This window comes from Oryctolagus cuniculus, chromosome 18 (genome assembly GCF_964237555.1).
Source record: "Oryctolagus cuniculus chromosome 18, mOryCun1.1, whole genome shotgun sequence".
Classification (NCBI taxonomy): domain Eukaryota; kingdom Metazoa; phylum Chordata; class Mammalia; order Lagomorpha; family Leporidae; genus Oryctolagus; species Oryctolagus cuniculus.
The window spans coordinates 69,508,283-69,536,016 of NC_091449.1; the positions used below are offsets into that span (position 1 = coordinate 69,508,283).

The 27,734-nt window shown below is 50.5% G+C and overlaps 1 protein-coding gene across 4 annotated transcripts in view; it reads left to right on the plus strand.

Moving 5' to 3' along the window:
- LOC100342095 (mitochondrial inner membrane m-AAA protease component AFG3L1) overlaps positions 1-27,734 on the plus strand; it is a 44,093-nt gene that overhangs the window by 5,557 nt on the left and 10,802 nt on the right. For 2 of the 4 annotated variants that reach the window (XM_008251956.4, XM_008251958.4), the window contains 9 exons: positions 932-1,026; positions 7,029-7,178; positions 9,282-9,350; positions 11,551-11,675; positions 16,586-16,856; positions 21,589-21,726; positions 21,854-22,007; positions 25,252-25,359; positions 25,934-26,059. In XM_008251956.4, the coding sequence (XP_008250178.2) occupies positions 932-1,026; positions 7,029-7,178; positions 9,282-9,350; positions 11,551-11,675; positions 16,586-16,856; positions 21,589-21,726; positions 21,854-22,007; positions 25,252-25,359; positions 25,934-26,059 (1,236 nt within the window). The remainder of the gene's footprint in view (positions 1-931; positions 1,027-7,028; positions 7,179-9,281; positions 9,351-11,550; positions 11,676-16,585; positions 16,857-21,588; positions 21,727-21,853; positions 22,008-25,251; positions 25,360-25,933; positions 26,060-27,734) is intronic. The other 2 variants (XM_008251957.4, XM_051828945.2) reach the window with 1 other exon arrangement.

A 27,734-nucleotide genomic window follows, 5' to 3' on the forward strand; every position in this document is an offset into this window, starting at 1 on the left:
CATGTGACCTCATCAGGGTGTGTGTCCCACAGGGACACAGGGCAACTTGGAATGCCCTGTCAGCATTGTCTGGCTTCCATGTGAGCCACATGGCAGCACCTTCCCCATGCCTTCATGGTTTTGGTTTTCAGTGAGGCTGGCAAGAGAGAAGCTCTTTCAGAAGGAAGTGCCAGACACATCTGGACGACATGGGAACAAACCTTTGTTTCTGCATATCTGGGTCTGAGTACCAGCCAGGCCTCATGTTTGGAAGATAAAACAGACTGTGCAGGCTTAGAGTGCATTTGTCCATTTGAAAAAATTTTTTTTTCTTAATTCTTTAGGTCAGGCTATGGTGATGGCTCAAATAGTTGGGTTCCTGCCATTTGCGTGGGATCCTGGGATTGAGTTTCCAGCTTCTGGCTTCAGCCTAGCCCAGCCGTGGCCATTGTGATATAGAGGGAGTGAACCAGCAGGTGGGAGATCTCTATCTCAAATAAATAAAAATAACTGAAAAATTATAGGTTGAAAAGTGTTCCTCCTCTCTGAATTCGCTTGCTCTACAAAATTATATGTAATGCTTTTCTTTCTTTTAAAAGTTTTATTTATTTATTTGAAAGTCAGAGTTATACAGAGACAGGAGAGGCAGAGAGAGAGGTCTTCCATCTGCTGGTTCACTCCCCAATTGACTGTAATAGCCAGAATGTGCCGATCCGAAGCCAGGAGCCAGGAGCTTCTTCCAGGTCTCTCATGCAGGTGCAGGGGCCCAGGGACTAGGGCCATCCTCTACTGCTTTTCCAGGCCCTAGCAGAGAGCAGGATCTGAAGTGGAGCAGCCAGTACTCGAATCAGCACCCATATGGGATGTCGGCACTGCAGGCGGCAGCTTTACCCACTATGCCACAGTGCCAGCCTGTAATGCTTTTCTGAAGTCAGACTTTGTTTTCCTTTAGAGACTGGTGAACCACAGAATGCTGGGCCTGGACGAGATGGAAGGAAGAAAGGAGGGAAGCAGGATGACTTTGCCTGGTGGAAACGGATGCAGAAGGTACGTGTGTATCCGAGGGCCAGTCCAAGATACCCTGTCACTCCCCCAAGGGATAGAGTCATTGCAGAGCTGAAATTTTGTCTGATCTTTGTTGTAGTCCAATTCTGGTGCTGCAACAAAATTCCTTGGATTGCATAATTTATAAATTTATTGATAACAGTTACGGAGGCTGGGAAATGCAAGATCAAGGCACCAGCAGGTTTGGTTCCTGGTGGAGGCCGGATCTCTGCTTCTGAGAAAGCTGCTTTTTTTAAAACAATATTTATATGTTTTTATTTGTTTGAAAAGTGGAGAGAGGGAGGAGCCAGCACTGTGGCGTAGCAGGTAAGGCCACTGCCTGCAGTGCTGGCATCCCATATGGGTGCTGGTTCGAGACCCAGCTGCTCCACTTCTGATCCAGCTCTCTGCTATGGCCTGGGAAAGCAGCAAAAGATGGCCCAAGTCCTTGGGCCCCTGTACCCACACGAGAAGACCTGGAAGAAGCTCCTGGCTCATGGCTTTGGATTGGCGCAGCTCTGGCCATTGCAGTCAATTGGGGAAGTGAACCAGTGGATGGAAGACCTCTCTCTCTCTTTGCCTCTTCTTCTCTTTCTGTTTAACTCTGACTTTCAAATAAATAAATTAATTTAAAAAAAGGAGTGGGTGGAGAGAGAGGGAGGGAGGGAGGCAGAGACAGAGACAGGCAGAGAGATCTTCCATTTACTCCTCAGATGCCTCCAACAGCTGGGGCTGGGCCAGACCAAAGCCAGTAGCCTGGAACTCAGTTCAGGTCTCTTACAAGCGTGGCAGGGGCCCAACTACTTGAGCCATCACCCGTTGCCTCATTAGCCAGAAGCTGGAATTGGATGCAGAACTGGGACTTGAATCAGGCACTCCAGTGTGGGATGCAGATGTCCCAAGAGGTGGCTTCACTGCGCACCAAATGCTCACCTCCTGAGGTAGCTTCTTGAACACCTTTCTCTGGAGGAGACAAGTGCCGTTTCCTCACATTCGAAGAGGTGGGCTCTCTTCCTTAGTTATAAGGGCATTTCTTTTCTTTTTTAAAAATTTTATTTATTTGAAAGACAGAGTTACAAAGAGAGGGAGAGAGAGGAGAGAGAGAGAGAGAGGTCTTCCATCTGCTGGTTCATTCCTCAGATGGCTGTAATGGCTGGAGATGCGCTGATCCGGAGCCAGGAGCCAGGAGCTTCTTCCAGGTCTCCCAAGAGGCTGCAGGGGCCCAAGGACTTGGGCCATCTTCTACTGCATTCCCAGGCCATAGCTGGATCGGAAGAGGAACAGCCTGGACTAGAACCGGTGTCCATATGGGATGCCGGCACTTCATGCCAGGGTGTTAACCCGCTGCACCACAGCATCAGCCCCAATAAGGGCATTTCTTTTAAGGACACTAATCCCATCCTCGAGTTCCCAGTCTTCTCTTATTGTCTCCGTGGGAGTTGAGTTACAACCTAAATTATAGAGGGGCACATACATTCAGACCATTGCAGCCTTTCTGCTTTTTAGAGGCTAACCATTAATTGGTTCAGAAAGTCTAAGGAGTTTGTAAGTATGTGTTGAAAGGGGCCGGTGTTGTGGTGTAATGGGTATAGCCACAGCCTCTGGCACCAGCATCCCATATGGATGCCAGTTCACGTCCTGGCTGCTTCAGTTAGGATCCAGCTCCCTGCTATGGCCTGGGAAAAGCAGCAGAAGACGCCCTGAGTGCTTGGGCCCCTGACAGCCACATAGGAGACCCAGATGAAACTCCTGGCTTCTGCCTGGCTCAGCTCTAGTTATTGTAGCTATGTGGGGAGTGAACCAGGAGATGGAAGTGTTCTCTTGTAGCTTTAAAAAGATGTATTTATTTATTTGAAAGAGTTACACAGAGAGAGAGGAAGAGGCAGAGAGAGAGAAGTCTTCCATCCACTGGTTTACTCCTTGAATGGCCACAACGGCCGGAGTTGCACCGATCTGAAGCCAGGAGCCAGGAGCTTCTTCTGGCTCTCCCATGTGGATGCAGGGGCCCAAGGACTCGGGCCATCTTCTACTGCATTCCCAGGCCATAGCAGGGAGCTGGATCAGAAGTGGAGCAGCTGGGACTCAAACTGGCACCCATATGGGATGCTGGCACTGCAGGTGGTGGCTTTACCTGCTACACCATAGTATCAGCCCCTAAATAAATAGATCTTTAAAAACAGAATGTGTTGAGAGTGCTGTGTGAATTTCAGAGACCCAGGGTGAAAGAACCACAGCACAGTGTTTCTAAGGGCAGCGTGCTCTGTGGGTTTTTGCTTCTGGGGTATCTGGTGAGTTATGACTTTTGTTTAATTCGAGAGACAGAGAACTCCCATCTACTGGTTCATTCTCCAAATGCCTGTGACAGCCTGGCTGAAAACAGGGGCTGGAAGTTCAGTCCAGGTCTTCCATGTGAGTGGCAGAAACCCAAGTACTTGACTATCACCTGCTGCCGGCCAGGTTGTGCATTAGCAGGAAGCTGGAGTCAGGACTGGAGCCAGGTGTTGAACCCAAATACACGGATGCTGAACAGTGGTGTCCTATCAGGTGTCTTACCCCTCAACTAAACTTCTGCCTCAACGCTGTTTAAAACTCATGTGGATGTCGTTCCTCCTTGTGGGGAGCAACTCGGACTATACTGTTACTGGAATTAAGACTTATTCTATGCATCTGCTCTCCCACTGTGGGGAGCAACTCGGACTATATTGTTACTGGAATTAAGACTTATTCTATGCATCTGCTCTCCCACAATATGGCGCTGGGAGAGGAGAAAACAGCTTCTACGCAGCTGCCTCCAGTTCAACCAATAAACTGTAGGACCTACTCCTGATTGGAGGAGAGCAGCGTACTCGGCGTGTGGGCAGCCGAGTTAGGATTGGCGGAGGAGGACTATAAAGGAGGAGAGAAACGGCATGCACCAGGAACATCTATGGGGAACATCTAGCTGAAGGAACACCTGTGCAGCCCCCGAGAAAGCCGGCCGGCGGTGTGCCGCTCCCCTGCGGAAGTGGGGAATGTGGCCAGGGGGAACTGCCCTTCCACGGAGGTGGAAGGGATAGTAGCCAACCCGGGAAGAACCAGCAGCAAACCCGGGGAGAGCCGAGCAGACGAAAGAACAGCGCAGGGTCCTGTGTCGTTCCTCCACGAAGAGGGGGAGCGACATAATGGTGCCGTGACTCGGATATGAAGCCTAGGCAGGGTTTAGTGTCGCTCCCCCATGAAGACGGGGAGCGACATAATGGTGCCGTGACTCGGATAGGAAACCTAGGACGGATAGGAAACCTAGGACGGATAGAAAACTTAGGAGGGAAGAAACGTGACTCGGATAGGAAACTTAGGACGGATATGAAACTTAGGAGGGAAGAAACGGGAAGAACTAGGGAAAATATCGGAGAGAGAAACTAGCAAACAGCCTAGGGAAAATATCGGAGAGAGAGACTAGCAAACAGCCTAGGGAAAAGCCGGACGAAAAAGGAGCCGGAAGAAGCTATTGAAAGCCTAGGCATAGACTCAGATACGGACTACGGGGGGAAGCTGGGAGAAATCTCTAAGGTCGAAAGCGAAAGTGAAAGCTAGAACAAACAGACTCGGATGCGGACTGTGGGGAGAGGCCAGGAGAAATGAGGGAGGAATATCGTTGGAGGAAAGTTTGGGGAAACATACCGGGTAGAGAAAAATGTTAGGGAAATTGAAGCCGTGGGGGGCAGGCCAAGGCGGACACGAAAGCCACTTTGGGGTTCTCAAGTTAGCCCGGGAATAGGGGGCGAAAAGTTGAAACCAGAAGCTGAAACGTAAGCCAGATTGGGATCCGTCTGATTAGCCCGGGGAGCAAAGGACGGGAAGCCAGATCGTGGGGCGGAGACGTATGCTGGGTTGAATTCGCCAGGCTAGCCCGGGGAACTTAGATTGAATGCTAGTGGCGGACACGTAAGCTACGCTGTGTTACTCGCGGAAGCCGCCGTGTGCAGAGAGAGCACGGGGCGTGAATAGATAGGGAACGGGGCTGGCGCGAGGCCGTGGTGCAGACGCGAAGGGCGTGGAGACCGCAGAGCGCGCGAAGCCAAGCCGCGCAAAGCCGGGAAGCTGCGCAGATGAGAGAGGCGCGGGCTGAAGCGGCTCAGCCGGAAAGCTGCCGAGAAGCAGCCTCGGGGCGGGCGCAGCCGGGAAGCCGCGGGGATAAGAATGAGAGCGGGAAGCCGCAGGGATAAGAGAAACAGAAGTTTAGAAGTAAAAGAGAAATAGGAATGCTGGAAGATAGAAGTAAAATGGGAGAAATAGGAATGCCCGGAGATAGAGAAATAGAGAAATAGAAAGGCCTCCCTACAACACTGCAATGTGAGAGCTTGGATTCGGTCTGCCTGATTAAGTGAGGCGATGAGCACGATGAGCACCTGCGGCGGCTAGCAGCTTATGCGCCGCAGGTCACCGAAGACAGGCACGAATTAACATCAGTAAGGCTTCCCCCACAATACAACAATTAGGAGGCTTGGATTCGGTCTGCCTGATTTAAGGCGGTAAGCACCAGCAAGCAGCTCGACCAAAGCATGAGCTGCAGGTCACCGAAGATAGGCACAAACCAACACTAATAAGTCTCCCCCACAATACGGCAATGAGAAGGCTTGGATTCGGTTTGCCTGATAGGTTTTGTAAGCCCCTGCGGGCAGAGCAGAGCATGCGCTGCAGGGCACCGAACACAGGCACGCATCAGCGCCTAAAAACCTCCTCACAATGGCGAAGAGAGGACCCGGATTCGGTTTTCCTGATTGATAGGACTTGTAAGAGCCTGTGGCAACTCTAGCAAGTAGAGCAGAGTGTGTGCTGCGGGACACCGAAGACAGGCGCGTATCAACGCCAAAAAATAAAAAGAAAGGGGGATCTGTGGGGAGCAACTCGGACTATACTGTTACTGGAATTAAGACTTATTCTATGCATCTGCTCTCCCACTGTGGGGAGCAACTCGGACTATATTGTTACTGGAATTAAGACTTATTCTATGCATCTGCTCTCCCACAATATGGCGCTGGGAGAGGAGAAAACAGCTTCTACGCAGCTGCCTCCAGTTCAACCAATAAACTGTAGGACCTACTCCTGATTGGAGGAGAGCAGCGTACTCGGCGTGTGGGCAGCCGAGTTAGGATTGGCGGAGGAGGACTATAAAGGAGGAGAGAAACGGCATGCACCAGGAACATCTATGGGGAACATCTAGCTGAAGGAACACCTGTGCAGCCCCCGAGAAAGCCGGCCGGCGGTGTGCCGCTCCCCTGCGGAAGTGGGGAATGTGGCCAGGGGGAACTGCCCTTCCACGGAGGTGGAAGGGATAGTAGCCAACCCGGGAAGAACCAGCAGCAAACCCGGGGAGAGCCGAGCAGACGAAAGAACAGCGCAGGGTCCTGTGTCGTTCCTCCACGAAGAGGGGGAGCGACATAATGGTGCCGTGACTCGGATATGAAGCCTAGGCAGGGTTTAGTGTCGCTCCCCCATGAAGACGGGGAGCGACACTCCTGAGAGGAACAGCTTGATTTTTCCCACGCCACTGAGACTGCATTGGGTAGTGTCAGGAGAGAAGGGTTTAGACAACTTCCCTTAGAATACCTAAACAATGGGGCTGTGGCTGGGGCGTAGTAGGTTAAGACCCTCCCTGTAATGCCAGCACCGTGTGGGCCCCGGTTCGTGTCTCGGCTGCTCCACTTCCGATCCAGCTCCTTGCTTATGGCCTGGGAAAGCAGTGGAAGATGAGTCAAGCACTGGGGTCTCTGCATCCACATGGGAAGCCTGGAAGAAACTCCTAGCTGCTGGCTTCCCTTCACGTTAGCTCAGCTCCAGCTGGTGCAGCCATCTGGGGAATGAACCAGTAGATGGGAGACCTTTCTCTTTGTGTCTTCCTCTCTGTCTATAACTTGACCTTTCAAATAAAAAAAAAAAAAAATGAATACCTAAAGAAGAAAGATAGTGATCTTCATGATGAAAAGTACTCTTCACTTGACTGGAAAACACATTTTCTACCACAGGGAGAGTTCCCGTCGGATGACAAGGACTTCCGCAGTTTGGCCATTTTAGGGGCAGGTGTTGCTGTGGGCTTTTTCTACTTTTATTTTCGAGAGCCTGGAAGAGAAATCACCTGGAAGCACTTTGTGCAGTATTACCTGGCTAGAGGTCTGGTGAGTAGAATTTATAGTCTCTTTGCCAGGGAAGAGGGTGCTGCCGCGCAGCCCTCACATGATGTCCTGAGGAGGCTGTGAGCGCAGAGGCCTGGGTTGTTGTGTGTGTCCTGAGTGTTCCCACCTCAGGGTGCGTGCAGGAATGGTGCTGCACCCGCGTTCTTGCTTTGTGCAGGCTCCTTTGCGATCGTGGGCTGATATCTTGTCTTAGCCTTGTCTTTCGAGACTTAGTTCTGTTTCTCCATTTGTCTTTAAATTTCCATCTCCTATCTGATTTTGGTTTTTCTCTCTCCGTTGATGGAAAACTCATCCCCTGCTGGGTGGTCCTAGAGAGCACACTGGTGCTCCCACTCCTGGGAGCGTGTGGGACTGCAGAGGCCACGGTCCTACCCAGAATGTGTGCTGAGGCTGGGAGGTACTTGCTGCTCACCTTCGGGGCAGACATTCAGAGGAACCAGGTACCTTGCCCTTCGGATGTCCTCAGAAGGATGTTGAATAACACCTGTTGAGCTCTGAACTTTCTGTTCTTTGATGATCTCTTCAGAGAGCCCCATGATAACTCTCCCTGCCTGTGGATCTGCCATTAGCACGTGTAACTGAGGGGAGGGGTGTGACAGGTCTGTTAGGCCCAGGATGTCCTCCTGTACATGGATTCTGGACAGATTCCAGAGCTTCTGTCGGGTCCTTTTAAATGTCTGACATGACTGACACTGTCATATTGTTGTGGTTATATGGTGCCTTAGTAATTAATGTGTTCATTTTAGTCATGTCACTTTCAGTCTTTATTTGGTTGCCAAGAGAAGTTGTGTTGGTTATCGATTTAAGATTCTGTGATGAGCAAAGGGAGTGATGATAGGTTGCACCTTTGCGTGTGTTTTTCAGAGGCGTGTATCCGCTTGTTGGACAGGGTCAGTCTTCAGGGCTGGATTTTCATTCTTCTTGGCACTATTCTGGTACTTGCAGGCAGGTGGGCGAAATGTTTCTGAATCAGCTCTGTATTTCAATATTGTGTTGTCAGTGTAAGATTTTTCTTTGTGTTTCTTTTGGATTTCTTTTTTTTTTTTTTTAATTTTTTTGACAGGCAGAGTGGACAGTGAGAGAGAGAAAGAGAGACAGAGAGAAAGGTCTTCCTTTGCTGTTGGTTCACCCTCCAATGGCCGCCGCGGCTGGCGCGCTGCGGCCGGCGCACCGCACTGATCAGAAGCCAGGAGCCAGGTGCTTCTCCTGGTCTCCCATGGGGTGCAGGGCCCAAGTACTTGGGCCATCCTCCACTGCACTCCCTGGCCACAGCAGAGAGCTGCCCTGGAAGAGGGGCAACCGGGACAGAATCCGGCGCCCTGACCGGGACTAGAACCCGGTGTGCCGGCGCCGCAAGGCGGAGGATTAGCCTAGTGAGCTGTGGCGCCAGCCTCCTTTTAGATTTCTAAGCTGGTTTGGATTTTTGGTGCTCAGATATGCCAAATCTTGGTTCTTTTCTTGAATTAATTCCTGTAGAGGAACTAGATTCATATTGCAGGTTAAAAATGTCCAAGCTAGTAGCAAAACAAAACCTAGATCTGCACTGCACAGCAGGTGTGGGCCCTCAGACGCCATGACATTGGTGTCTCCACCATGGACTGTGTCTGAGGAAGAGGACTGTGGTTTTTTTTCTTTTTTTGATTTATTTATTTGATTTGACTGTGTTTTTTTTTTTCTTTTTTTGATTTATTTAATTAATTTATTTATTTGAAAGATGGGGGGAGAGAGAGAGAAAAAGAGAAAGAGAAAGAGAAAGATCTTCATCTACCGGCTCATTCCCCAAATGGCGCACAATGGCCAGGGCTGGGCCAGGCCAAAGCCAGGAGCCAGGAGCTTCATCCAGGTGTCCCATATGGGTGCAGGGCCCAGTACTTGGGCCATCTTCTGCTGCTTTCCCAGGCACATTAGCAGGGGGCTGGATGGGAAGTAGGCAGTGAGGACACGCGCTGGCGCCCCTGTGGGATGCTGGCACTGCAGGCAGTAGCTGAACCTGCTAAGCCTTGACGCTGGGCCTGGTCTGTGGTTTCTGGAATATATCCAGTTTACTATCTCAGCTCCTCTGATTGTTTTTCTTTGTTTTTCCAGGTAGACCGGCTAGAAGTCGTGAACAAGCAGTTTGTGCGAGTTATTCCTGCCCCTGGGACGTCTTCAGAGGTGAGGAGTGGGTTTAAAGCTGAAAGTTACAGGTACAGGGTTTTTAAATGTAAAATGTAGTTTTCTGTATTTTCAGTACAATACCTTTTTTTGCATTCAACATCCCCCCCCCTTTTTTTTAAAAAAAAAAAGACTTATTTATTTTTTATTTATTTGAAAGGCAGAGTTACAGAGAGAGGAAGAGAGACAGATCTTTTATCCTCTGGATCACTCCTCAAGTGGCCTCAACGGCCAGGGCTGACCCAGACCGAAGCTAGGTGCCCAGAGCTTCTTTGGAGTCTCCTACATGGGTTCAGGGGCCCAAGCACTTGGGCCATCTTGCATTGCTTTCTCAGGCACATTAACAAGGTGCTGGATCAGAAGTGGAACAGGGGTTGGTGCTGTGGTATAGCAGGTAAAGCTGCTGCCTGCAGTGCCGGCATCTCATATGGATGCGTTTGAGACCCGGCTGCTCCACTTCCGATCCAGCTCTCTGCTGTGGCCTGGGAAAGCAGTAGAATGTGGCCCAAGTCCTTGGGACCGTGCACCCTTGTGGGAGACCTGGAAGAAGCTCCTGGCTCCTGGCTTCAGATTGGCCTGGTTCCGGCCATTGCAGCCATTTGGGGAGTGATCTAATGGGTGGAAGACCTGTTTTTGTCTGTCTGCCTCTGCCTCTGTAACTCTGCCTTTCAAATAAATGAAAAACAAAAACAAAAACAAAAACAAAAATAGCTGAGACTCGAACTGGAGCCCATATGGGATGCCGGCATTGCAGGCAGAGGCTTTTTTTTTTAAATATTTATTTATTTTTTATTTGAAAGGCAGAGATGACAGCTAGAAGGAGAGAGAGAGATCTTCCATCTGCTGGTTCACTTCCCAGATGGCTATGATGGACGGTGCTGGGCCATGCCGAAGCGAGGAGCCAGGAGCTTCTTCCGGGTCTCCCAGGTGGTCACAGGGCCCAAGGGTTTGAGCCATCTTCTGCTGCTTACTCAAGTGCGTTAGGAGGGAACTGGATCAGAAGTAGAACAGTTGGGACTCCCAGCACCCGTATGGGATGCTGACACCTCAGGTGGTGGCTTAACCTTCTACAGCAGGCAGAGGTTTAACCTGCTTCGATGTAACACAGGCCGCTCAACAACCCCTCCCCCACTTTTTTTTTTTTTTTTGAAGATTTTATTTATTTATTTGAGAGGTAGAGTTATAGGCACAGAAAGAGTGGTTTTCCTTTTTTTTTTTTTTTTTTTAAGATTTATTATTTGAAGGTCAGAGTTACACAGAGAGAGAAGGAGAGGCAGAGAGAGAAGTCTTCCATCCACTGGTTCACTCCCCAATTGGCTGCAGTGGCCGGAGCTGTGCCAATCTGAAGCCAGGAGCCAGGAGCTTCTTCTGGGTCTCCCACGTGGCTACAGGGGCCCAAGGACTTGAGCCATCTTCGACTGCTTTCCCAGGCCATAGCAGAGAGCTGGATCGTAAGTGGAGCAGCTGGAACTTGAACTGGTGCCTATATGAGATGCCAGCCCTGCAGATGGTGGCTTTACTCGCTCTGCCATGGCGCTGACCCTGAGAGTGGTCTTCTGTGCGCTAGCTCACTCCTCAAATGGCAGCAACAGCTGGATCTGGGCTGATCTGAAGCCAGGAACTTCTTTTAGGTCTCCCATTGGATGGCGGGGGTCCAAATAGGCCATTTTTTGAAGCATTTTTTACTGCTTTCCCAGGCCACGGCAGAGAACTGGATCAGAACAGGAGCAGCTGGGACACAAACCAGCACCCATATGGGATGCCTGTGCAGCAGGCGGGAGCTTAGCCTATTACGCCACAGCACTAGCTCCCCTCAACAGTCCCTTAATTTTAATGTGATGGTTTTTCTCTACCTGTATTAGTAATGTTGTCTTCCAAAAAGACAGGAACCATTATAAGATAACAACTAATTCAGTGTTGCAAAGTGAAGTGTAAGAAGCACTTACCAAGGTTTGCTAGGAAAATACAAACTGGCGTGATTGCAGCATTTTGCACGTTTGTCAGAAGTTAAAGCAGTTTTGTTGGCCCAGAGGAAGGATCTTCTTGCTGTTAGTGTAGTCACCCTTGAACCTGGGCTCAGAGTGGGTCCCGGAGAACGGGCTGTGCTGGAAGATGGCAGGCTGTGGCGAGGAGTGTGTGTCAGGGCAGGTCTCCTGTGTGACCCAGTGGTTCAGCCTGAACTTGTTGTTGGTCTCTGCAGAAGTTCGTGTGGTTTAACATTGGCAGTGTGGACACCTTTGAACGGAACCTGGAGTCTGCTCAGTGGGAGCTGGGGATTGAGCCCACCCAGCAGGCAGCAGTGGTATATACCACCGAGAGTGACGGGTGAGTGGTGGGGTAAGGGCAGAACACAAATCAAAATCAGTGTTCACGCTCTTTTGGAGTGTGCCGATGGTGCCTTTGTTGTTGTTGTTTTTTTTTTTTTTTTTTTTTTTTCCTTTAGATTTATTTATGCATTTGAAAGACAGAGTGACACAGGGTGGGAGACACAGAGCTTGATCTTCTGTCCCCATTGATTCTCTCCCCAAATGGCCACAACAGCTGGGCCTGGGCCAGGTCAAAGCCAGGAGCCAGGAACTCCATCCTGGTCTCCCTAGTGAGTGGGTAGCAGGAGCCCAAGTACTTGTTTTTCTGCTGTATTAGCAGGGAGCTGGACTGGAAACAGAGCAGCTGACTTAATGTGGCACTCCAGCCTGGGATGCTAGTGTCCCAAGTGGTGGCTTAACCTGCTGTGCCACATGCCTGTCCTTGGCCTGTGCCTCTCCAAGGATATTACAGACGTCTGTTAGTGTTTAGTTTCTTCAGTGAAAAATAATTGTTAGCTCTGTTTTTTTTGTTGTTGTTTTGTTTTAAATTTAAAGGGCAAAGAGCTTCCAACTGCTGATTTACTACCCACATGCTCACAGTGGCCAGGCCTGGGCCATTCGGAAGCCAGAAACTCCATCCAGCTCTCCTCTGTCCGTTGAAGGAACCCAGTTAATTGAGCCATCACTGCTGCATCCCAGGGTCTGCATTGGCAGGAAGCTGAAGTCAGGATCAGATCTGGGCATGGAGCTGATATATGGGATGCTGTTGTATTAATAACCAGGCTCAGTGCCTGCCCAGCTCTGTTTTTTTTTTTAATATGAAAATTGAAGCAGGCCGGCGCCGCGGCTCACTAGGCTAATCCTCCACCTTGCGGCGCCGGCACACCGGGTTCTAGTCCCGGTTGGGATGCCGGATTCTGTCCTGGTTGCCCCTCTTCCAGGGCAGCTCTCTGCTGTGGCCAGGGAGTGCAGTGGAGGATGGCCCAAGTACTTGGGTCCTGCACCCCATGGGAGACCAGGAGAAGCACCTGGCTCCTGCCATCAGATCAGCGCGGTGCGCTGGCCGCAGTGCGTCAGCCGCGGCGGCCATTGGAGGGTGAACCAACGGCAAAGGAAGACCTTTCTCTCTGTCTCTCTTTCTCTCTCTCACTGTCCACTCTGCCTGTCAAAAAAAAAAAAAAAAAATTGAAACAGGGAGTTATTTAGCTAGGCACCCTTCAGAAAGGGTTGCACCACAAATTCCTTCAAGTCTTAGAGGAAGCTTTGCAACAGAACCCTGGACAAAGCCCTTTGAATGTGCCACCATCCTCTCTCTCCTTCATTCCTGCAGACCTGTTAGAATGTCCAGGGGCAGGGCTCAGGCACCTGTGACTTTGCCAGGTTGTCTTCTCTTGGTCAAGCTATGCTTTTCCACAGCTCTTATGTCATCTGTTTTTTTTTTTTTTTTTTTAATTCAGGTTATTTATTTGAACGGCAGAATGGCAGGGAGGGAGAGACAGAGAAAGAGATCTTCCATTCACTAATTCACTCCCCAAGAGAGAGGGAGAGAATGACATGGGACTGGGCCATGCCAAAGCCAGGAAGCCCAGAACTCCATCCAGATCTCCCACATGAGTGGCAGGGGCCTGAGTACTTGAGCTGTCCTTTGCTGCTTTCTCAGGAACATTGACAGGAGCTGGATCAGAAGTGGAGCAGCATGGATTCTAATGGACGCCCATATGGGATCCAGTGTTGGAGGTGGTAGTTTAACCTGCTGCACCACAGCCCTGGTCCTAATGTTGTATTGAGTTTAACCCCATTGCACAGTGCGAGTGTGTTCCTAAACTCATTATGGACATGAAGGCTAATACCAGATGAAATACTCTGCTTTGACGACTTAGCACAGAAGTCAGCTTTCCTAAAACTCGGATCCTGCTTTGCTTTTCTTTCCTAGGGATGTCTTTGCCCTGTTCTTTGAATTGAAAACTAGTCAGGGGGCTGGCTCTGTGGCACAGTGGGTTAATGCCCTGGCCTGAAGTGCCAGCATCCCATATGGACAACGGTTTGAGACCTGGCAGCTCCACTTCCTATCCAGCTCTTCTGCTATGGCCTGGGAATGCAGTAGAAGATGGCCCAAGTCCTTGGGCCCCTGCACCCACTTGGGAGACCCAGAGGAAGCTCCTGGCTCCTGGCTGCAGATCGGTGCAGCTCTGGCCGTTGTGGCCACTTGGGGAGTGAACCATCGGATGGAAGACCTCTCTCTGCCTCTTCTGTCTCTGCTGTGTAACTCTGACTTTCAAATAAATAAATAAATCTTTAAAAAAAAAAAAAAAAAAAAAGAAAGAAAACTAGTCAGGAGGGTACAAGCCCTAGGAGGGCTGTACTGAGATGGAATGGGGGTGGTTTATGTAGTCCCCCCCCCCCTTTTTTTTTTAACTTGTAGCCGGTGTTTCAGGCATTGCTGGAATTGCATGGAAGATGAGAGCAAGTTAGTGTCTTAATCCATTTTTTGCTGTAAACACAAAGTCACACACTGGGTAATTTATAAAGAAAAGTATAATTTGTTAGAGTTCTGGAGGCTGGGACTAGCAGTATTGAGGGCCTGCATGGCTGAGGACCTTCCTGTGTCCCGACATGATAGGGACACAGGGCTTGGCAAGTGGGCAGGAGCCTAATTTCTGTTTTCTGTGACAGACCCACTCCCAAGAGAACTAACCCTAATGTGACATCCCAATCCTCTCTTTTTTTTAAGATTATTTTATTATGTATTTGAAAGACAGAGAAAGGTAGAGGGGGGGATCTTTTTTTATATATATTCATTTATTTATTTTAAAGAGTTACACACAGAGAGAAAGAGAGGCAGAGAGAGTGAGTTCTTCCGTTTGCTGATTCACTCCCCAATCAGCCGCAATGGCCGGCGCTGTGCTGATCTGAAACCAGGAGCCAGGAGTTTCTTCTGGATCTCCCATGTGGGTGCAGGGGCCCAAGGACTTGGGCCATCTTCTACTGCTTTCCCAGGCCACAGCAGAGAGCTGGATCAGATGTGGAGCAGCTGGGACTTGAACCGGTGCCCATATGGGATGCTGGCACTGCAGGCTGGGGCTTTAACCTGCTGCGCCATAGCACCAGCCCCCTAATCCCCTCTTAAAGGCCCCAATTCTTGAAGGTGGCACTCTGGCTCAGCGGGTAAAGCCATGCCCTGCAGCACCAGGGTCCCTATGGGTGCTGGTTCTGGTCCCTCTATTCCACTTCCCATCCAGCTCCCTGCTAATGTTCCTGGGAAGGCAGTAGAGGATGGCCCTCCCTGGTACTCAGGTACCTGCACCCATGTAGAAGACCCAGAAGAATATGCTGGTCCTGGCTTCTACTTGGCCTAGCCCTGGTTGTGGCAGCCATTCGGAGAGTGAACGAGCTGATGGAAAATCTCTTTCTCCGTCTCTCCTTCTGTCTCTAATTCTGCCTCACAGATAAACATTTAAAAAAAAAAAAAAAAACAAAAAGAATTAAAAAGGAAAAAGGTTCCACCTCTCTGTTTGTGTTTTTTTAAAATATTTATTTTATTTATTTGAAAGGCTGTGTTAGGGAGAAAGAGAGAGAGAGATCTTCTATGCTGATTCAATCCCTAGGTGACTGTAATAGCCAAAGCCAGGAGTCAGGAGCTTCATCCAGGTCTCCCACGTGGGTGAAGGTACCCAAGTACTTGGGCCATCTTCTGCTGCTTTTCCCAGGCCATCAGCAGGAAGCTGGATCAGAAGTGGAGCAACGCCAGCGCTGCGGCTCAATAGGCTAATCCTCCGCCTAGCGGCGCAGGCACACCGGGTTCTAGTCCCAGTCGGGGCGCCGGATTCTGTCCTGGTTGCCCCTCTTCCAGCCAGCTCTCTGCTGTGGCCAGGGAGTGCAGTGGAGGATGGCCCAAGTCCTTGGGCCCTGCACCCCATGGGAGACCAGGAAAAGCACCTGGCTCCTGCCATCGGATCAGCACGGTGCGCTCGCGCCGGCCGCGGCGGCCATTGGAGGGTGAACCAACAGCAAAGGAAGACCTTTGTCTCTGTCTCTCTCTCTCACTGCCCACTCTGCCTGTCAAAAAAAAAAAGAAAAAAAAAAAAAAAAAGAAGAAGTGGAGCAGCTGGGACAGAAACCAACAACACCCATATGGGATACCATTGCAGGCTGCAGCTTTACCTGCTACACCACAGCGATGGCCCCAAGGGCATGCTGGCAATCCAGGCTATGGCTTTACCCACTATACCACAATGCAAACCCCAAAGGGATGCTGATACTGCAGGCCCCAGCTTTACCCACTTTGCCACAGCGCCAGTCCCAAGGGGTTGCCGACATTGCAAGCTGTGGCTTTCCCTGCTACACCACAGTGCCAGCCCCAAGGCCTGAACCCTTAACACAGTTGCAGTGGCAGTTAAATTTCAACGTGAGTTTTAGAGGGGACATGTAACCCTAACAGTGAAGACTAGAGTCCTGGAGATTTCTAGTGATCAGGCCTGCCGTGCTGACGCTCCTGCACGTCCTCTGGGAGTCTGTATGTGCTGACCTGGGTTCTCTTTTACTTGCTGGATTGCCAGGAATGCTGGTTGTATGTGGGCCTATCTGGGAACTAACTGGAAGTGGCAGGAGTTGCCTGGGAAAGGGAACGGGAGCATTGTTCCAGCCAGGGATACTCTCCCTCTTTGGCTGGTGTTTCCACTTAGGAGAGAAAGGAGACAATGCAGATCCTGAGTCTCCCTTGGGCACTGAGGGAAACTGCGGCGAAGGTTTCATCAGGATGCCTGGTTCCCTCCCTCCTTGCCCTGCCCTGCCCTGCCAACCGCAGTCAAAATCGGGGTAGACAAATTGCGTGTGATCACAGCCTTGAAACTGGGGGAGGCCAGTGCTGTGGGCAGACTGACAAGTTCTCTGAAGTGAGTATGACAGTGGTTTTCTTGGATTTTTCTCTAGCTCTTTTTTGCGAAGCCTGGTGCCCACCCTTCTCTTGATTGCCATCCTCCTCTATGCCTTGCGGAGGAGCCCAGTGGGTGCTGGGCGCAGCCGGCGAGGAAGGGGCCTCTTCAGCGTGGGTGAGACAACAGCCAGGATCGTGAAGGACAACATTGGTGTGCGATTTGCAGATGTAGCTGGCTGCGAAGAAGCAAAATTGGAGATTATGGAGTTTGTGAATTTCCTGAAGAATCCCAAGCAGTATCAGGACTTAGGAGCCAAAATTCCAAAGGTATTGATTTCAGAAAACAGCAGTGCTGCTGAGAGCCCCAGGTTGGTGCTTGAGGTTGCTTGGGTCAGAGCTGATGGATGTTTGACGGTTATAATGGGAAATGGAATAGCAGATCTTCTTACTGAATGGACCTGAGACTATAGTTTTCAAAATTATAAACTTAACACAATGTGTAAAACTATGGAATCATAGGAACAACACATACTGGTCTGTGTACTTTTTTTTTTTTTTTTTTAAGATTTATTTTATTTATTTGAAAGAGTTAACAAAGAGAGGTAGAGACAGAGAGAAAAGTCTTCCATCCACTGGTTCACTCCCCAGATGGCTGCAACAGTCGGAGCTGCGCTGATCCGCAGCCAGGAGCCAGGAACTTCCTCTGGGTCTCCGACGTGGGTGCAGGGGCCCAAGGACCTGGGCCATCCTCTGCTGCTTTCCCAGGCCATAGCAGATAGCTAGATCGTAAATGGAGCAGCTGGGACCAGAACTGGCACCTGTATGGGATGCCGGCGCTTCAGGCCAGGGCTTTAACCCACTGCATTGCAGCACTGGCCGGCCCCATGTGTACCTTTTTTTTTTTTTTTTTTTTTTTTTGACAGGCAGAGTGGACAGTGAGAGAGAGAGACAGAGAGAGAAAGAGAGAGAGAAAGGTCTTCCTTTGCCGTTGGTTCACCCTCCAATGGCTGCCGCTGCAGCCGGCGCACCGCGCTGATCCGATGGCAGGAGCCAGGATCCAGGTGCTTTTCCTGGTCTCCCATGGGGTGCAGGGCCCAAGCACCTGGGCCATCCTCCACTGCACTCCCTGGCCATAGCAGAGAGCTGGCCTGGAAGAGGGGCAACCGGGACAGAATCCGGCGCCCCAACCGGGACTAGAACCCGGTGTGCCAGCGCCGCAAGGTGGAGGATTAGCCTATTGAGCCACGGCGCCGGCCCCCATGTGTACCTTTTAACTTAAAAAGCATGTCCGTCCTTTGACTTTAGTTCCAGTGAGCAAAAATCTGTTAAATGTCCTGTGTAAACCACAGATTTTCTATAATTTCACTTCTCTAAATTGAAGCAGGAAGTTACTTAAAGGCAGTTTGAGCAAAATCCTTCCATTCTTTCAATGTTTTTTTTTTTTTCTAACCTACTCAGCTTGACATCACTTTTTAAAAAAATTGTCTTAACTGCTGTGCCAAATACCTACCTGCTCCTCAACTTAGTTTTTTATGAAACAGCTTTTTTTGCTTCTGTTTTATGAATTATCTAACATTAAATTACATAATTAAAACAATAAATAGGGGCAGATGCTGGGGTTGCCCATGTCCCATGTTAGAGTGCCTGGTTGTTGTCCTGGCTACTCGACTTCTGATTTAGCTTCCTGTTCATGGACATTCCGGGAAGCAGCAGATGACGACTCAAGTGCTGGAGTCCCTGCGACCCATGTGGGAGACCCAGATGGAATTCTGAGCTCCTTATTTTGGCCTGGCCCAGTCTCTGCTGTTGTTGGCATTTGGGTGGTAAACCAGTGGGTGGAAGATCTTGATTTCTCTGCTGTCTCTCTCCTCTCTCTCTTTTTCTGCCTTTTGAATTTAAAACAACAGTGAGTACAACTCAAATGAACAGGTTAGAGATTAGATCTTGCTGCTCTTACCAGGGATACAGCCTGGCAGGTAGGACAGGAATGTGCAGCCAGCCTGGTGGTTGCATCCAGGAGGTCAGGAGAATCAGAGTAGCTGGCAGTACAGTGACTCTCGGCTTGCAGGAGAGATGCCGAGTAGAGGGCCTTCTTGCAGTTGTGGGCTCTTTGGGGCCTGTCAGAGGGCATGGATTTTTTTCCAGTTAAGATTTGCACCTCACAGCCGGCGCCGTGGCTCACTAGCCTAATCCTCCGCCTTGCGGCGCCGGCACACCGGGTTCTAGTCCCGGTCAGGACACCGGATTCTGTCCCGGTTGCCCCTCTTCCAGGCCAGCTCTCTGCTGTGGCCAGGGAGTGCAGTGGAGGAGGCCCAAATGCTTGGGCCCTGCACCCCATGGGAGACCAGGAGAAGCACCTGGCTCCTGCCATCGGATCAACATGGTGCGCCGGCTGTGGCGGCCATTGGAGGGTGAACCAACGGCAAAAGGAAGACCTTTCTCTCTGTCTCTCTCTCTCACTGTCCACTCTGCCTGTAAAAAAAAAAAAAAAAAGATTTGCACCTCACACAGGCCATGAGCCTTTAGGTCATCTCGGCTCTGGACCAGGCCAAGTAGGACTGCTGGTGTAGAATGGTGCTTTGACAACACCCGCACCCTTGCAGTAGCCTCCTCTCTCCGCAGCACCTTCCCACAGGTTGGGCACTGCTGGACAGTTTGTTCTGCACAATAAGCACAAAAAATCAGCAGCCAGTCTGAGCCTGGGGGTGGAGCCAGGGGAAGTGTGTGTGTTAACGGCTTTGGTGCATGTTGAGGTGTGTGAGTCTGGCAGCTACACCAAGGCCTTTTGTTCCCTGGTGCAGCTTTGCCAGCCACCAGCAGTGGCCGGTCTCCTGATGGGGTGGGTGCAGGTGCTTCTGTTCTTTTCCGAATGTGTTTAATGTGCTTGTATGTATTGGGCAGTACCTGTAATGAAGGAGGTGGGTGATACTCTCAGGTACCAAAAGAGGCCTCTCACCTGCAGTGTTAGTCTCTGTCCCCCGGCTGGGCTGAACTGCTGTGAGAGACAGGCCCTGTCAGCTTACCTTTTGCTTCATGGGCTCCAGACTATGCTATGGATTCCAGGAACCAGTGAGGTCAGGGTTTTCCAGCTCCTGCTGGGTATGAAGTGTGATGATTTCGCAGCCTCCCCTGTGAGATGGCATCACCTGCTGTGCTGTGGTCGCAGTGGATGTATTTCCCGAGTGTGTTTTCTCAGTTAGACATGGCGTGCCAGTGATGTTCCCGCCACCCTCATGCCCTCTGGCATGTTCTCACACATTGTATCTCATGGAGGGTTACACTGTCCATGTGTGGGCTGAGGTGTGCTACACTCACATCCATGCTGTGTGAAAGGGGGGCTTGTGTGACCCTGCCAGGGGAGAAGGGGAGCTCTAGCGCCTGGTGGGTGAGTGACTGTGCCTTTGATATAAATGTTTTGTTTTGTGTTTTCTTTCTTTCTTTCTTTCTTTCTTTCTTTCTTTCTTTCTTTCTTTCTTTCTTTCTTTCTTTCTTTCTTTCTTTCTTTCTTTCTCTCTTTCTCTCTTTCTCTCTTTCTCTCTTTCTCTCTTTCTCTCTTTCTCTCTTTCTCTCTTTCTCTCTTTCTCTCTTTCTCTCTCTCTTTCTTTCTCTCTTTCTTTCTCTCTTTCTTTCTCTCTTTCTTTCTCTCTTTCTTTCTCTCTTTCTTTCTCTCTTTCTCTCTTTCTCTCTTTCTCTCTTTCTTTCTTTCTTTTCCTCCCTCCCTCCCTCCCTCCCTCCCTCCCTCCCTCCCTTCCTTCCTTCCTTCCTTCCTTCCGATTTTATTTGAAAGGCAGTGTTATAGACAGAGATCTTCCGTCTGATGGTTCACTCCTCAAATGGCTACAACAGCCAGAGCTGGAGCCAGGAGCTTCTTCTGGGTCTCCCAGGCGGGTGCGGGGGCCCAAGGACTTGGGCCATCTTTTGCTGCTTTCCTAGGCCATAGCAGAGAGCTAGTTCAGAAGTGGAGCGGCTGGGTCTGGAACCAGCACCCATATGATATGCTGGCACTACAGGCAGAGGCTAACCTACTGTGTCACAGCGCTGGTCCCTGTTTTTCTTCTGAAAGGTAACAGAAACCTGGATTGTGAGCCCACATCTTTAGACTATAAAAGGAACAGTCTAAGTGCCGCTACTTCTGCTTTAATATTCAGTTTTCTGATAATACATAAAATGTTGTGTGGGCAAGAATTGTTGTTATTTTTAACTTTAAATCAGTGTAGAAAAAGGCAAGTCACAGGTGCCATCAACACACAGACAGCCGTTCTGCACAACTGCCGAACACCTGAAACTTGGGGCTTTCCAGCTTTGGTAGCAAAAAGGTTGTAGCACTGAGTTCACTGTGGCCAAAGATTTGGAGAGGTGGCTGCAGTTCATTCCTGGTGGGAGCAGGAATTGGTGCCACGGTTTCTGAGAGCCTCTTGTCCATGCTGATGAACGTTAGGCCCTGTGATACAGCGGCAGGGGCGGGTGGGGGGGAGACAAAGCGCCCATTTGCTGCGCTGTGTCTGAAACTCTTGAACTTTAATCTTACCAGCAGAAAAGATTTTAAACAAGTAGCCGCAGGCTATACGAGTGGTGCATCAGCCTTAGGAATCTCCTATTTAATAAAAGAAATTCCTAGTCAGGGGCTAGCACTATGGTGCAGTGGGTTAACATCCTGGCCTGAAGTGCCAGCATCCCATATGGGCACCAGTTCGAGACTCGGCTGCTCCACTTCCGAATGTCCTGGCTCTCTGCTGTGGCCTGGAAAAGCAGTAGAAGATGGCACAAGTCCTTGGGCCCCTGCACCCACGTGGGAGACCTGGAAGAAGCTCCTGGCTCCTGGCTTTGGATCATCGCAGCTCTGGCCATTGCAGCCATATGGGGAGTGAACCATCGGATGGAAGACCTCTCTCTCTCTCTGCCTCTCCTCTCTCTAACTCTGACTTTCAAATAAATAAATAAATCTTTAAAAAAAAAAATAAATAAAAGAAATTCCTAGTCAAATCTAAAGAGAAACAGGACTCGCGCTTCTGTATACCCCCTGTCCCCCTTTAAGAACCAGTGTCATTTTCTGTTCCAGGGAGCAATGCTTACTGGTCCTCCTGGTACTGGCAAAACACTTCTTGCCAAAGCGGCTGCAGGGGAAGCCAGCGTGCCCTTCATCACTGTGAACGGGTCAGAGTTCCTGGAAATGTTTGTCGGCGTTGGGCCAGCGAGGGTAGGTGCTGTACAAGGTACCAGAATGCCTCTCCCTGGTGTGGCTGATCTACTCATGCAGCACCCACTGGGTGTGAGTGCCGATACACCAGAGCAGTGACAAGTGAGACCCTGCATTCCTGTTTCAGGTGCGTGACATGTTCACAATGGCCCGGAGAAATGCTCCTTGTATCTTGTTCATCGATGAGATTGATGCAATTGGTAGGAAGCGGGGCCGTGGGCACTTGGGAGGCCAGAGCAAGCAAGAGAACACCTTGAACCAGATGCTTGTGGAAATGGATGGTGAGTAGGTGCTCCTGTTCCAGGCCTGTGGTGTCGGCGTTGCCTGCAGAGCCTAGGTTCCCAGGAACCATCTTGGCAGGAAGTCACTGACCTGGCTCCAGATTTTGTTTTTATAAAGTTGCTCCCTGGAGGAGAATACCTAACTGTTCAGGTTTTGTTTTGCTTTTGATTTATTTAAGCTTCTTAAAAAATATTTACTTATTTGAAAGAGGGACAGGAAAAGGGAGAGTCTGAGACAGATCTCTATCTGCTAGGTCACTCCCCAAGTGGTCATAAAAGCTGAGGTTGGCCCAGGCTGAACCCAGGAATGCAGAACCTCGTCCAGGTGTCCCACTGGTTGGCAAGGGCCCAAGTACTTGAGCCATCTTTTGCTGCTTCCCAGGTGCGTTAGCAGGGAGCTGGATTGGCTGCAGAACAGTGCAGCTGGGACTCAAACCAGCACTTTGACGTGGATACTGGAATTGCAAGAGGCAGTTGAACCTGCTGTACCACAGTGCTTGCCCCCCATTCAGTTTTTAGGACAACTGTTCTAAGGCACACAAGGTGGAAAAAGCTGCATTAGATTTGCCCAGTGTTCCCCAGTGCTCTAAAACAGTGTGAGGGCAAATGCACTCGCTTGCTTCCAGCAGCAGGTAGATGAACCTTGTGCTGATAGGATGGTCTGGACGCAGACCACACTGCTTCTTCTCTAACCCTGACTCCAGCTTCCCTCCCTACCCAGGCCTGCTCCCTCCAGGGTGAGTCTAGCCTGTCAGCCTTGTTGAAGCTTCTAGAATGTGGCTAGGCATTTATGCTATTTAAAAGATTTTTGGGGGCTGGCGTTGTGGTGTAGCAGGTTAAGCCTCCGCCTGCAATGCTGCCATCCCATACGGGTGCTGGTTTGAGTCCCTGCTGTTCTACTTGCGATCCAGCTCTCTGCCAATGTGCCTGGGAAAGCAGTAGCAGATGACCCAAGTGTTTGGGTCCCTGCATCCACATGGGAGATCCTAAGACGCTCCAGGCTCCTGGCTTCAGCCTGGCCGTTGAGGCCATTTGGGGAGTGAACCAGTGGATGGATGAGCTCTCTTGCTCTCTCCTCTCTCTATAGCTCTGCCTTTCAAATAAAACAATAAATAAATCTTTTAAAAATGTTTTTTCATTTGAAAAGCAGAGTGAGAGTGAAAGAGATTGATCTTCCATCAGCTGGTACATTCCCCAGTTGCCTGTAATAATTTGTGCTGTGCTAGGCTGAAGCCAGGAGCCAGGAACTCTTGGGTTACCCATGGAGGTGGTAGGGACCCAAGCATTGAACCATCACAGGTGCATCTGAGTAGGAAGCTGGATAAGAAGCAGAGTCAGGACCTGAACCAGACACTCCAGTATAGGGTTGAGTGTCCCACAGGGTATCCTAAGTGCTGTATTTCAGTGACCACCCCTTAATGCCAACTTTTTTTTTTTTTTTTAATTTTTTATTTGAAAGCCAGAGAGAGAAGGAGAGAGAGAGAGAGAGAGAGAGAGATAAAGAGAAAGATGTTCCACCCACTGGGGCTGGGCCAGGCCAAAGCCAGGAGCCTGGAACTCCATCTGGGTCTCCCATGTGGGAGCCCAAGTACTGTGGCTTTTCTGCTGCTTTCCCAGGCATGTTGACAGGGAGCTGGATCTGAAGTAGAGCAGCCGGGACTGCTGCTTATATGGGATGCTTATATATGCTGCTTGTATGCTGCTTATACGGGACATCACTTACATGGGATGCTGACATCTCAGGCAGTGCCTTAACCTACTGTGCCATGACACCAGCCCCAGTGCCAGTTTTTGACTTTGTAAAATTTGTCATCGGACCTTTGGCCCATTTGTCGTCACTGTGGCTCCGTGATGCACTAGGGAAGTCACAGGGCTCAGCATCTAGCTGTCTTCCCAGCTGTGGTTTATTGTAGCAGAAATATCCAGAAGAAAACAGGAAGCAGTGAGGAGAAGTCTGGGGAGCCCAAGCGATCCCCACGCGTCCTCCTGTGGAATCCCGTGGGATATGCTTGTTTTTCCCAGTAGTGAGTACAGATACAACCCAAGTGCAGATTGTCAACAAGGGAAGACTTGTGAGAGACGCAGTTTTCCAGGATTCCCGTGGGGAGCTGGTCATGTAGACACCCTCTGCCTGGCATGGACCAAAGTTCCAGATACACAAGAGGGTGGCAGGTATTCTGCACAGGCCACCTCCGTGTGCTCAAGTGGTTTGGGTCTAGGGAACCATTCTCGTCGGGATGGTGGAGGTTTTCCCTTGCACTGCTCTTGCTACCAGCAGCCAGTTGAGGTGCTCTGCTGTCTGGGCAGTCCTTAGAGTGGAATGTCTTCCTGTGCATCACTGACTGTTCTATCTTTGGGTGAAGATTTTTTTCCTCTGGGGAAGACATGTGCTGCCAGCTGCCCCTCAGGGTCACCACTGACCAACTCCTCCTTGGAAAAAGATTTTTTTTTTTCCTTTTTCTTGGATTTGGAGGAAGAGACAGATGAGTTTTCCATTCCATTTTTCTGAGGAGCCTGAGACTTTTGGTAGAAGGCCTTTAGGAAGTCAGCAGACAAGCCTGCTGTGCTGACAACTTCCTGCACAAGCCAGAAGACACTTCTAGGATATTTCTTGTCTTAAGGATCCCATAGCAATTCCGAATAGATTCGGTATCAGGAGGAGCCGACTGGAGAGAGGAATGGAGGCTGGGTGGGACAGCGGCTCGCCGGCCTCCTCTTGCCCTTCCTGCCTATGGGGCAGTCAGTTCTCTATGCTGCCCCTTGCCTGCCCTCATGTAGTCTGTCTGGGTCTGCAAGCCCACAAGGACCTGGATGTATGCAGATCTTGTAGGTAATGAATGAATCAGGACCCATGCCCTGGAGCTTGATGACACCCTGGCCCACGTTCTCCATACTCCGTGCTGAAGAATACTTGGTTAACCAGCAGAAGCAGGTGCATCAGTTGAGAACCAAGAACCAGAGGTGAAGCCTTTATGAGACGTCCTTTCTGGGAAGAGTCAGCAGACCACTGGGCGAGGACTCATCCCTGCCTCACGACCCTTTGCAGTGGAGTCTGGAGCGAGCAGAGTGAGGGTGGGAGTTAACCAAGCATGGGCCGTGTCTGAAAAGACAGGGCAGGTATGCGCGAGGGGCAGTGGGATGTGTTCCCAGTACCAGGTAGATGCCAGGGCTGGCCTGAATCTTCCCTGAGGTCGTACGTGTGCTTAGTCCTCCTTCCATGCTCACCTGCTTCTCTTGTGTCCAGGGTTCAACTCCACCACCAATGTTGTTGTATTGGCCGGCACCAACCGCCCTGACATCCTTGACCCAGCATTGATGCGGCCAGGCCGGTTTGACCGTCAGATTTACCTTGGTGAGTCTGCCACTTGCTTGGGTGCTTAGTTTTGGGCCTTGTCTCCTGGGGCTAAAGGTTTGATTAGATCACTTGCTGTGCGTGTGGGAGTGGTTTTACTGGGGATCCTGAAGCTGTTAGGGCTTGGAGCTGTGAGAGTGATGTAGCAGATTTATGTTCTTCAGGTTTTATTTGTGCAGTGTTATAAACACTTGATCATTTGGAAGATAAGACTTTACCCCTTGGCTTTCACCCTGACAGTCAGCCATCTGCGTCTTCTCTGATTTTCCAGTTAGAAAATATTAATCATGTGTGGACGTCCCCCTGTTGCTTAGGGCAGCCCTTGTTTTGCTTGCTGTCAGGTTGCATGGCCCTGGGAATGGATTTAACATTGGCCTGAGGCATTCAGGAAGGGGTTAATATGCTGCAGCACCAAAGGCAGGTGTGGTGCTTTGGGCTGTTTCTGCCATTGCTCACTGGCTCTGGGGCTCCCTTTGGATGACCCCTGCTGCTCTTGCAGGTGTGTGAAGTGGCTGTGTGTGAGCAGGTTGGGAAATCCCAGAAAGCACAGAACCCATGTGCCTCTCTCTGTTAGGACCCCCTGACATCAAAGGCAGGTCCTCCATCTTCAAGGTCCACTTGTGTCCACTGAAGTTGGAAGAGAGCCTCAGGAAGGACACCCTGGCAAGGAAGCTGGCAGCGCTCACTCCGGGCTTCACTGGTGAGTGCTGTCTGCCGGGTGCCTCTGGCCTGGGGCAGGAACCGTGCATGCTTGCTGTTTTGGGGAGGTTAGTGGTCCTGCCCTTTCAGGCCTGGCACGTGCTCGCTTTTGTCTGTGAAACTTTGAAGCAGGTTGATTCATTTCAAAGGCCTCATTTGAAATCAAGGCTAATTTGTCCTCATTTGAATTTCTGCTTTAATTCTGTTCAGTCTTTACTGCAGACACCAAAATAATGTCTGAGGAAAGATCCACTGACATGATCACTCACGGTACCTTTTATTCTTTTTGGTTTTTAGTTTATTTATTTATTTGAACAGCAGAGTTACAGAGAGGCAGAGGCAGAGATAGAAAGAGGTATCTTCCATCCACTGTTTCACTCCCCATATGGCTGCAATGGCCAGAGCTGCGCTGATCCAAAACCAGGAGCCAGGAGCTTCTTCCAGGTCTCCCACGTGGGTGCAGGGGCCCAAGGACTTGGGCCATCTTCTGCTTTCCCAGGACATAGCAGAGAGCCAGATTGGAAGTGGAGCATCCAGGACTTGAACCGGTGTCCATTTTGGATGACGGCAATGCAGGCAGCCACTTTATCCTCTATGCCACAGCTCCAGCCCCTACTTTTTATTCTTGACCTTGAGCTCCCTGCTGGGTGGTTCTTTGCTTTCCTGTCTTCTTAATTAAAAACCAATCTCCTGTGCTTGGAAATTTTTTTTCCCTCCCTGGGTGATAGAAATCCCAGGACCAGTGGAGATGTCCAAGGGGTCTCCTGCCATGCTCGTTCCCTACAGTGCAGCCATTGCAAGCCTCAGTGCCTTGTGGTTACTGTGGTAAGCCACTGACCCACAGCCATCTGCCTCTGCCACCGCTGGGACAGTGGATTATGAAGCCTCGTCCCCTCTAGCTGCCTCGTCTCCCATTGCCCCACAGTGTCCTGCTCAGTGCTGCATTCAGAGTGCACACTTGTCCGCTGTAGGGTGATGAGGGGTTCTTGCCAGGCTGACAGGTGAAGGGCCGTATCGGTCCTCATGCTGGGAGTATGCTTCTTAGCTTTAGTTCTCTCCCCTTGCAGACTGCAGGTGTCTACTTAGGTACTGAAGTGAAACCAGAATAAATTACCAGACTTTAGGTTTTTTCTGCCCTTCATAGGGGAGTTCAGTACAGGATGGCTTAGCACTGCTGCTCCTCAGAGATAGCTCAGCACTGCCCCTGCTCCCCCACCGGGATGACTGAGCACTGCTCCCCCGCAGGGATGACTCAGCAGGATAGCCCAGCATTGCCCCTCAGCAGGGATGACTCAGCACTGCCCCTGCTCCCCCACAGGGATAACTCAGCACTGCCCCTGCTCTCTGCAGCAGGGATGACTAAGCACTGCTTCCCCGCAGGGATGACTCAGCAGGATAGCCCAGCATTGCCCCTCAGCAGGGATGACTCAGCACTGCCCCTGCTTCCCCACCGGGATGACTGAGCACTGCTCCCCCACAGGGATGACTCAGCAGAATAGCCCAGCGTTGCCCCTCAGCAGGGACTACTCAGCACTGCCCCTGCTCCCCCACCGGGATGACTCAGCACTGCCCCTGCTCCCTGCAGCAGGGATGACTGAGCACTGTTCCCCTGCAGGGATGACTCAGCAGGGTAGCTCAGCATTGACCCTCAGCAGGGATGACTCAGCACTGCCCCT